At 43.2% G+C, this 11937-nt stretch overlaps 1 protein-coding gene across 1 annotated transcript; it reads left to right on the forward strand.

The window, feature by feature from the left end:
* The first annotated feature begins 1994 nt into the window (after positions 1-1994).
* On the forward strand, positions 1995-9585 carry LOC116677789 (otolin-1). Its single transcript, XM_032508042.1, has 5 exons — positions 1995-2181; positions 3756-4209; positions 5699-5779; positions 6594-6674; positions 7522-9585. Exons 1-5 carry the CDS (start codon positions 2104-2106, stop codon positions 8445-8447), a joined length of 1620 nt encoding a protein of 539 aa, XP_032363933.1. The 5' UTR covers positions 1995-2103; the 3' UTR covers positions 8448-9585.
* The last annotated feature ends 2352 nt before the right edge of the window (positions 9586-11937 follow it).

Genomic DNA, 11937 nt, shown 5'->3' on the forward strand with positions numbered 1-11937 from the left:
CGCTGCGTGGCGCAGCGTTTTGTATTCGTCGGTCTTCTCGTGACGCGTGCAGCAGAGAACGCACTAACGTCATTGGTTCAGATACACAGGAGGCGGGTCTTGTGGGCTATTTAAAGCCACGTGACCACCCAAAATGTACCGTAGTTTGCTGAGAATCCCGTCAATCAACCAGACATACGTGCGCGTTTGTTTATGAATTTTTGAGAGACGAGCGAGAAAACGGCTCCGACGGAGGAAGTGGTAGATTAGGATGAAGATGATGATGAAGACGTCCTCCCTCCCAAACTCCTCCCTATCTTCCACCTCAACGTCCCCGCCCTCGCTGTCTAACTCCTCCTCCGTCGTCGCCATTTTCTCGCTCGTCTCTCAAAAATTCATAAACAAACGCGCACATATGTCTGGTTGATTGACGGGATTCTCAGCAAACTACGGTGCATTTTGGGTGGTCACGTGGCTTTAAATAGCCCACAAGACCCGCCTCCTGTGTATCTGAACCAATGACGTTGGTGCGTTCTCTGCTGCACGCGTCACGAGAAGACCGACGAAGACAAAACGCTGCGCCACGCAGCGGCCGGCAGGAGGGTCAGAGTTGCGCAACGCAGCAACCGGCGGTGGATGTGATGTGTCGTCGCGAAGCGTCCGGCGCAAACGGGTTAATACGTAGGAGCTAACAGAGTTAAAGGCACAGTCCGTCCATCATTCTTTCTTTTCTCAGCGTCAGTCGCTCCAGATCATGAGATTACGCGATCGCATAATCTGCATTTTTTTTTCAAATGAGCTGCACTTCCGTCGCATAAATTGCAGATTTCCGCGCAGAATAAAACGCGCGCGCGGGGCTCGCGTGATTTTCATCGTCGCCGCATTTTTGCGTTGCAAAAAAATCCACAAATATGTCAAGCAGAAAGTTGAAAAATGTTGCGTTGACTTGACACGAGAGCGGCCGTTTTGCAAGTTCCTGCTGTTTCATCGCTTAAAATTGCATAAATAGCCCAAATATTCCATTGCATTTTTCAAAGAAAAATGTTTTTGTCACTTTTCTTCATTTGATGTTTTTGAGCTTTTGTTTGGATTTTTTCCTGCGCCTTGTTTGACGTTTGTCGTCACTTTTAATTTTTTTTTTTTCTTTCTCAAATGCCAGAACAATGAAATAAAACACCCAAATTCAACAAGACCAGTGATCTGATCATCTATCATAACCATCCACGTTTCTTTATTTTGTTTTTTATTTTCATTTTTGTTGAAAGAAACCCACTTTTCTGATATAGAAACATTTTAAAAATGGGTAAATTTGACCCAAGGACACCAGGAGGGTTAATAAAACATATGAAAAGACATATATAATAAAACATATGAAAAGACATATATAATAAAACATATGAAAAGACATATATAATAAAACATATGAAAAGACATATATAATAAAACATATGTTTTCTTGTCTCTGATGGTTTAATTGCTTTTTCTTTCCAAGACAAGGACAAAACTCTGCAGGGGAAACAAGACCGGGACATGTTGTCCTCGGGATTTGACCCAAATTTTCAGTTTTTTCATCAAAAAAAATGTCCCTTCGAAATCAGCTGAAAATGTCAACGTTATAAACATCAAATAACTTTGGAAAAAAACATCAAGAAAAGCACCGACAACAGTGAAAAAGTGACAAAAATGTCAGAAAAAGCAATAATAGTTATGGTTAAAAACATAATCCACAGTTTCGGCGCCACACCTTTATCAAATCAAGCGAAGGAACTCGATAAATAAGGAAATAAAGAAGAAGAGTGAAAGGCAAAGATGAAAGAAGAGAGAAAGCTTGTTGTTGTTTTAAAGGACACAGAGAGACAAGGGAGGGTGGAGGACGATGGAGAGATAAGACAGACAGGGTGTCTCCTCTTTCTGTCTCTATGGTGTGATTCTGCTGTTTCATGAGAAGGATGTCACGTCGCAGCAGTTCTTCCTCAGCGGGACAACAACACCCCCCGTCCCTGTCCCCTGTCCCCCCCCCCCGTCCCTGTCCCCTGTCCCTGTCCCCGCCCCCCCCCCCCCCCAAGTCTTTGTCTGCCAGGTAACACCGAGCATAAAGACCCATTGTTGTTGCGAGGTTTATAAATGGATCGCAGCCTCCGATCCGGCTCATCTTCTCACCGATCCTTCGCTACTCGGACGCTGCGCTACTCGGACGGAGCGGTGAGTCTCTCGCAGTTTTATTTATTTTATTATATAATGTTTTCCTTTATTTTTAAGTTCTGGCAGCAGTTCAGGTGTACTTGATACGTATCTGAGCTTTGTTCTTCTTCTTCTTCTTCTCAACCCCTTTTGTGTCTTTCCCTCAACATAAAAATTGAAAAAAACTCTCTTATCTTAATGTTTTTTTTGCTTTTCAAAAAAAAAAAAAGTAGTACCTTTTTTGTTTTGTTTTTTCAACATTTTTATCGTTACCCCCCCCCCCCCCCCCCCCCCCCCCCCCCAATGTCTTTGTCCCTTTTATGGACGTTTTGTCACTTTTTTGACATTTTAGCAGTTTTTTCCAACATTTTTGACGCTTACTTCCAATGTTTCTGTTGTCACTTTTTCCAATATTTTTTAAACTTTCCCCCCCCCCAATGTTTTGTCGCATTGTTCGACATTTTCAACCTCCCATATTTCTGATGTAAAAAAACCCAAAAAGTTGGAAACATGTCAGATTCGACGACATGAGGGTTAAGGCAGCACTTTCTTCTTAAGTAAAATCCAGAAAAAAAGAGCGGAAAATAAACGTTGTGAAAAGTTTATAAAACGTTATTTCATGACGGTAGCTTTTTAAATATAAGGACCACATACTATAAGTATTTTAGATCTTAAATTTCGTTGTCTTGAAGATATAAAAATTACAGAATTCAGAGAAGTTGCAGGCAAATTCCCATCTGTATGAAAATGAAATATACGGATACGCTTTAAAGGGACAGTTCAGATTTTGAGAAGTTAGATGAGGAACTGAAGCCGTTGTCTCTTCTCTCTTCCAAGCCGCCAGGCTCCTTTGACAAAAACAGACATTTTAACTTGTAGAACATGTGCTGCCTCTGTCGGTTAGTTGGACTGTGTTATTACGTTACTTTGGTGTTTTAATAGAGTTCGGAACTAACAAACAAACGAACCGATCGAACCAGAGACCACCGACTCCTTTCAGCTGTTCGGTTAAGGCAAATTAAGCTAAAAATGCAGAATTAACACTCGACTGAATGATGTGTAAACATTTTTCCATGTGTAATTATCATCTTACCAATTGTACTATTAAGCAGTGGCACATTTTTGTATTCCCAACACATACATACACACATATACATACATACAGATATGTGTAGTGTATATTAATTATTAATATTTGTTGTTGTATTTCATCCTATTATTATTTCTTGTATATTGTATGTATGCATATTGTAGCCTAGTATTTAATTTAATGATAATAATGTATCCTTTATTAGTCACACGGGGGGAAATTACAATTAAAATGTACATATTACACACAGTCCTGAAGTACACAATTTATACATTATATATTTACACATATATTTATATTCTGTGCTGTGTGACTGATTTTGCTGCTGCAACACCATCATTTCCAATTTTATTGGGATCAATATCTATCTATCTTCTTTCCTACCTTCCTCCCTACCTTCCTACCTTCCTACCTTCTTACCTACCTTCCTACCTTCGTCCTCTGGGCTCCCCTCATCCTCCTCCTCCTCCTCCTCCTCCTCCTCCTCCTCCTCCTCTTCCTCCAGATGTTGTCCAGGCTGCTGGGACTCCTCGTCCTGTCCCCCCTCTGCTCCGCCATGCTGCTTCCAACCAACACCAACACCTCCACCAGGGTCTCCAGGGAGAAGGACCCCAACACCCACCTGTGGAACCGCAGCTTAGAAGACAAGGAGTCCTCTGGTTCGAGTGAGTCGTCTGAGGAGATGGGTGCCCCGTGGTTGCCTGCCACCCGCAGCATTCAGATGCCGATGCCGATGCCCCCCGGGCAACCTTGGCCACCCGGTGGCAACATGACTGACCTGCGGGCATTAGGCCCCATTGACCCGTTGATGCCCCCCATGCCTAACATGGCAATCTGCGACATGCTGATGAACCAACCGGTTCCGCCGCCCATCGACCAGATCCCTTTATTCTGCATCTGTTCCTTCTGTAAGGGCACCGGGGGCCCCAAAGGAGACAGCGGAGACCGGGGTCCTCCAGGTTGGTGGATCAGTTTAAATTACACGTCTGGTAAAAAGAAAAAATAAGACTGCATTTCAATGCCTGTTACATTCAGATATCATACGGATTTTTTGTGATGGCTTCTCTGATTTAATACTTATTATTGATAATGCATAACCAAAACAGTGCTTTAACGGAGAAAAATCCCTTCTAGAAAGAATAAACCTTGTGTTTGGATGACCTGTCTTGCCATAAATGATTAAACTTGTTTGAAGGGAACTAGACTTGAGTTTTCTGAGGCCTAGTCCACACGTGCACAGTGAACCCTGGTTTATCACGGGGGTCACGTTCCAAGAAGAACCCGCAATGGGCGAAACCCGTGAAGTATTAACCTAGTCATTTTTTTACAATTATGATACGATGAAATACTCCGTAACACATTGAAACCAAAGAACAAAAATGATAGAGAATTCATTTTTATAAAGTCTTTTATTGCTTATTTCTTTGTAGCTGTTTCTTAATTAGTATAACTTTCCTACTTAGTATAACTTTCATTATATGTACATTTAACAATACCAGGTTTCTTTCAAGCCGTGTCTGTGTTTCTTCAGTCGCTGCCGCCTAAACAAAAGGCAATAAATGTCCCGCTGTTGCATATCACAGGAGATAACAAGAGCCTTAGATCCGAGGTACATGCCAGCCCAGGGTCTCTGGCGTAGGCATTAGACCCCTCCTTACATCAACACCTGTGAATCTTCTGTGTGTGTTTGAATAAAGGGACAGAGCTGCAGAGAAATTGTTGAAGTTTCCACTAGAGCTGCGCTGCGGAAAGGCTGCTCTGGTGGTGGCTTCCCTTTTGCAACTGTCAATTAACTGCTCATTTGCCGTCTGAGTCTCGTTTTCTTGCTTGACCGTCATTATTTAGTAAGGTAAAGTGTTATGAACCTGACAAAAACCTTTTTACAGGCCCGAGCATTGGTTTAACAAATAAAAGTACTGTACAAACGTTTTTTTACAAATAACTACTCTAAAATAATAATTTTAATCATCAATACGAACTGAAGGCTTCAAATTGCGGAGTCATTGGATTAGAACGGGAGAAAATGAAAAATTATTATGAAAAAAAATACAAAATAGTGGCTCCCGTGTATTTCTCTCCTGACTGAGCCGCTGCATCCGGACCATAGACTGTGTTAATATCAACGGTCTCTGATCCTGACTCCGCTCTGGAGCGTGTTTTTCTTCTAAATCCCGCGGTGCCGGTGTGTTTTTTCCAGAGAAGAACATAGTTATCGGTAGTTGTTGTCGCTCTTTTTTTCTTCTGGGCAAAAATCCGTGAAGCAGCGAGACCGCGGAAGCTGAACCGCGATATAGCGAGGGTCCACTGTGCAGTATTTTAGGAAATGGGGGTTTTCCTCTCCTTCATTGTAAAACCAGTTCAAAATGCCAGGACAACAGAACCAGTGGTCTCTGCAGGAAAAGGTGAGGACTGTAAATGAAGCAATAGCTGACTGTAATCCTTGATCAGGTTTTCCTGGGAGTCCTGGGCCAAGAGGGATGACGGGGTTCCAGGGTCGACCGGGATTCACAGGCCGTCAGGGGATAAAGGGTGAGTTACACAAAAAGGCACTCTCCGTCACTCCACTGGGGACGACAACAAACGCAACACAACCTCTTGCCTTGTTGTTGCAGTTTGGGGCTGCACATCTGCAGAGTAGCTTGCAATCACAACGGTCACATCCCTTAATAATGTCCAATCCTGGGGATCAAAACCCCGATCAGTGATGATAGATGTTCCAGATGGACATCAGTTTCATCTCTGGGTATTGTTGGGCAACAATCAGCAGCTCCATTGGCTTCCAGTTCAATTCAGAATGCAATTTAAAATCTTTCTGCATACTTTCAAAAGCCATCCATGACCTTGCTCCTCCATACGTATCTGAACTCCTTCACATCGCCCAAAAACCCACCTGTTCCAGCTCGCTTATTTGTAAATACACTGTTCTTGTCATTTGTTTTTCATAACTGTCTATACTCTTCTGTTCCCTGTATCTGTCTTTTATTGTCTGTAAAGCGACCTTGAGTGTTTAGAAAGGCGCTGTTAAATAAAAAGTAAATGCTACTGCCACATGTGACCGGTTCCTTTCCACTGTGTGTGATTTGGCTGTTTTTCTATTTTTTTTATTTAAATTGTAACCGGTGTGCCGTCTCGGCCAGGTCTCCCTCGGAAAAGAGATTTCAATCTCAAGGGACTTCCTGGTTAAATAAAAAATAAAAAGTATTGTGATGATATCGTATCGGGAGGCGTCTGGTGACCAAGGACCAAGGAATGGTTGCTTTTCAATAAACCATTGACTTAGTGTGTCTTACCTCACGCTGCTTTTTCATTTCTATTGTAATGGTTTGTGTGTTTGTCGTTGCAGGTGAGAAGGGGGACATGGGGCAGATGGGGCAGACGGGCCCTCAGGGCTTCACCGGGACAAAGGGCGAGCGAGGCTTCAAAGGTTCGCTATGATCCCTCTACATTAAAAGCTCACTCTGTGTAAAAGGTTGTTAGCGTTACATTAACACCACGATCACCAAGACCACATCACGGTTTCAGAAATAAAAAAGATATGATATTGTCGACATTGTCTAGCAGAGCTGTAGAACTCGAGTCCGGTCTTGGACTCAAGTCCGGACTCAAGACCGTTTTTCTATGGACTCGGACTTGTCTCGGACTCACAAGTATTGGACAAACAAAATTGACAAATTCGTCAAAAAAAGTAACAAAGGCATCGGGAAAAGCGACAAAAGTGTCGATAAATACGGCCAAAACGTCGAAAAAGTGAACACTTTTGAAATTCTGACCCAGAAAAACCAAAGAGTCGACAGGAAGCCAACACAGAGGTTAAGCTTGGCTGAAAGAAACCAAAGTTGACGGTTGGAAAAGCAGACGGATGTCATGAGACGGCGTATGAACAACACGCCAATACCGTGTTATCAAGACGCATACTCAGTTTTTAGCATGTACATCAACGCCTTCTGGCCTCCATTGACTTACGTTACCTCATAGTGTGAACTGACGCCGTAGCGGGTAGTATGAAAGGTTGAAAATCTGTGTAGGGAGGTTTGTCGGGGGGGGGGGGGGGGTGGATGGGCAAAACACAGGACAATCACCCAGGAGACCAGGGATGGCGTCCCGTGTGTCATGTTTCCTAAACTTAACCGTCGCTTTCTTCTCGTGAAAACACGTATGTTTACGTCTGCTGTTTACAGCGTAGCAGAGCTCAAACTGATAAAGAGAAAGCTTCGTCACTTCACCGTAAACATGTTTTGTCTATAAATTTAATGCAAATATTGTGTCTCCAGGAGAAAAAGGGGACCAAGGATCGGAAGGCCCCCCAGGCTCACAAGGCCCCCAGGGAGAAACCGGCACATGCCCTGCCACCTGCCAGAGTGTCCAGGGTCCACCAGGTCTACAAGGCGTACCTGGACCGGCCGGAGCCCGTGGCCTGCCTGGGGTCCAGGGGCCTATGGGACTCAAAGGTCTTATGGGCGATAAGGGTGACATGGGTAAACCCGGTGAACCCGGCAAAAACGGAACAAAGGGTGATCAAGGTGAGAGAGGGTTGTGTATGTGCAAAGATGGGGTGAACGGCACTAATGGGAGTCCAGGAACAAGCGGGACAAAGGGGGACAAAGGGGACACCGGTGCAATGGGTATCCAGGGTCCCGTTGGACCCAAAGGCAACGAAGGCAACATGGGGATGATGGGGCCACCTGGGCCCTGCTCCCCGGCCATCCAATCCGCATTCTCCGCAGCTGTCAACGAGTCGTTTCCCGCTCCAGACTGGCCGGTTCCCTTCCCCGTCGTCATCACCAACCAGCAGGGGCACTTCAACCCGATCATGGGCATGTACATGGCCCCCGTCAACGGCACCTACGTCTTCACCTTTAACCTGGCAGTTTCCACCAAGCCCCTCACGGTGGGCCTGTTCGTCAACTTCAACCCTGTAGTCAAAAACACAGAAGCGTACAGCCGCTCCAGCACCAGCCAGACCATCGTCCTGACCCTGACAGCGTTTGACCGGGTGTGGCTGCAGGTGAAGAACGACCTCACCAACGGCCTTTACACCGACAGCGGCAGCAGCAGCACCTTCTCCGGGTACCTGCTGCGCCCCGACTTCTGTGACATGCCCTTTGGCCGGTTGTTCATGCCCGAGCCTCAATATAAACCGGGCGACTTCACCTGGGAGGATCCTACACAATCCACCACCGCCCCCCCACAGCAGTAGGCTCTAGTCAGTCAGTCAGTCGCAGTTAGAGACCAAGAGTCCACACACACCCAATCAGACACTCAGTGTGTTTATAACTGCAAGATTTAAAGGAGGGGTACTCCGTCACATAGAACATTTCAATGATATATTAACCATTGACTCCCTTTCATTTGTGGACTGTTGTGGTCGTTGGTGGTTGAGTGTTTAAGGAGGTAAAAGGTCAACGAGAGCGCTGTTATCACACTGCAAAAACACCAACATAATCCCCAAAGTTTCCCCTAACTCTTCCATGAGTTTGGCGTTTGTGGTTTGCATGGATGTCCATGAAATATGGTTCAGACAGTCATGTTCCTGTCAGGATTAATCGTAATAACTTCATCGGATCAGGTATTTTTTGCGTGCAGTGTGTGTTGAAAAACTCAAAACAGCCCGTTGTGTTAACATCTTAGAGAAAGTATGAGATATTTAAAGAAATTAGCGAGAACTGTGACACAGGAAAATACCCCTCCTTTAAATGTTGAGATGAATTTACTCTTTTGATTCAGCATTTACAGAAATATGAACATGCGCGTAGCCTTACATGTGCCAGCTTGATAAATGCATTAAATCATGAACTTACTTCAATAAATGCCCGACCGCTGAGCTGGTCGTCTGTAGTGGTTTTTACCTGCTCGAATGATAAAATGACTTCTTCAGAGTATACGTGTATTTTTAAGTAAGCTTACTGCAGGTTAGTTTTAGAGCCTTAATACATTTTGCCTTTCCGACTGTTTATGATGCACAAAGTTTGATGCCTGAGAAAGAAATTAACCCTCGTGTTGTCTTCCCGTCAAAATTGAAAATCAACACTTTCATTGATGCTTTTTATCAACGTTTGTCACTTTGTTTGTTTTCAACACTTCGTAACACAACCTTATTAACTTTAGATTTGTACTTGGCAAAGAGCGTTGGAATCAATCATGTTATTTTGGGGAATTAAAAAGAACATTGATAAAGGACAACATGAGGACAACATGAGGACAACATGAGGACAACATGGGGACGACATGAGGGCAACATGAGGACAACATGAGGGTGACATGAGGACAACATGGGGACAACATGAGGGCGACATGGGGACAACATTAAGACAACATGAAGACAACATAAGGGCAACATGGGGACAACATGAAGACAACATGAAGACAACATGAGGGCGACATGAGGGCAACATGAAGACAACATGAAGACAACATGAGGGCAACATGAGGACAACATGAGGGTAACATGGGGACAACATGAGGGCAACATGAGGGCAACATGAGGGCGACATGGGGACAACATGGGGACAACATGGGGACAACATGAAGGCAACATGGGGACAACATGGGGACAACATGAGGACAACATGAGGGCGACATGGGGACAACATGAGGACAACATGAGGACAATATGAAGACAACATTAGGGCGACATGGGGACAACATGAGGACAACATGAGGACAACATGAGGGTTAATTGTATTAAATTGCAACCAAAGCAGCTGCTTCGATCACGAGTCCGCCGACATTTTAGTTTAGTCATTTTATTTCAGGCAAAAGACGAGTTTGAGAAAGAGTTAAAAATCAGACATTTTTACAGATGTCTCTTTAAAATGTTGGTCTATGCTGAAAACGATTTTTAGGAAGACGTGGACTTATTTTACATGCATCATAGGCATTTTGATTGTTTGGGTTGAATTAAAAAAACATAAAAGGAAGCTGAGATCATGAGCGGTGTAGTGCACCTTTAAGAGGATTTCTGGACGTGATTGGGGGACAGAGCCGGTGACCAGACTCTGCAGAAAGGAAGCATAATAGGGATAAAAAATAAAAAAAAAGCCCTCGCTGAAGTGTTTTGAGCAACTGTGTCATTGTTGGATGGAAGCTGTGATCTGTGCAATGTGGTTTTTGTCTGAAATTAAAAGTTAATTTTCTTCTGAGGATTTGACTGTTTCTCCAGGGGTTTCATTTTTGAGCATAATTCAGAAAATATCAGCATATCAGGTCCAAAGATTCTTCAATCGAGATAAAGCTCAGTACACAGTGAGGCTCATAGGTTTACATACCAATGCTTCCAACAAAGAGGAATAATAATAAAAAAAAATCATCTTTTGTAAATAGATCTTAATGCCTTAATTAAAAAAAAGCAAAAATCCAACGTTTAAGAACACCAATTTTCTTTGTGAATGAACAATATTTTGTAAATAAATAAATAAAATTAATTCTTACTTTAAAATACAGGGGCATAAGTGTACACCCCCCTATGTTAAAATACAGGGGCATAAGTATACACCCCCCTATGTTAAAATACAGGGGCATAAGTCTACACCCCCCTATGTTAAAATACAGGGGCATGAGTATACACCCCCCTATGTTAAAATACAGGGGCATAAGTATACACCCCCTATGTTAAAATACAGGGGCATAAGTATACACCCCCCTATGTTAAAATACAGGGGCATAAGTATACACCCCCCTATGTTAAAATACAGGGGCATAAGTATACACCCCCCTATGTTAAAATACAGGGGCATAAGTTTACCCCCCTATGTTAAAATACAGGCATAAGTATACACCCCCTATGTTAAACTACAGGGGCATAAGTATACACCCCCCTATGTTAAAATACAGGGACATAAGTATACACCCCCCTATGTTAAAATACAGGGGCATAAGTATACACCCCCCTATGTTAAAGTACAGGGGGCATAAGTATACACCCCCCCTATGTTAAAATACAGGGGGCATAAGTATACACCCCCCTATGTTAAAATACTGGGGCATAAGTATACACCCCCCTATGTTAAAATACAGGGGCATAAGTATACACCCCCCTATGTTAAAATACAGGGGCATAAGTATACACCCCCCTATGTTTTAATTATTAAAGGCCAGTTATTTCATGGATCAGGATACTATGCATCCTGATAAAGTTCCCTTGGTCTTTGAAATAAAAAACCCCCCCCCCCCCCACATACCCTTCACCATACATAGAGATTCACTAGGATTCATTTATTCAAGGACCATATCGGTGGTTTTGCGTGTTTGCTAAAAGAAAAAAGAAAAAAATCACTGAATGATATTTATTTACAGTATTAAACTGCTTTTAATTACACTTTACACTCATTGATCCCCTATGGGGAAATTACAATTTACACACTACACACTGAAATACACAAATACACACACATGCTAAGGACCTATACATGCACTAATGGAGAGATGTCAAAGTGTGGGGGGGGGGTTCGATGCCTTGCTCAAGAGCACCTTGGCAGTGCCCAGGATGAGAACTGCCATCTCTCCAGCTTCTAGTCTCAATATTATTATCCAAGACACATTCAGACAATGAAGTCTGCACGTTATATTTATATATTTTATAATATTAAATTACACTTATATTAGACACCATGCTGTTTCTGCTGGATGTGGAACTAATATATAACATAACATCTAATTTAATATAACAGCTGTCTGCTAACATGTGAGCC

This window comes from Etheostoma spectabile, unplaced genomic scaffold (genome assembly GCF_008692095.1).
Source record: "Etheostoma spectabile isolate EspeVRDwgs_2016 unplaced genomic scaffold, UIUC_Espe_1.0 scaffold00005828, whole genome shotgun sequence".
NCBI classification, from domain to species: domain Eukaryota; kingdom Metazoa; phylum Chordata; class Actinopteri; order Perciformes; family Percidae; genus Etheostoma; species Etheostoma spectabile.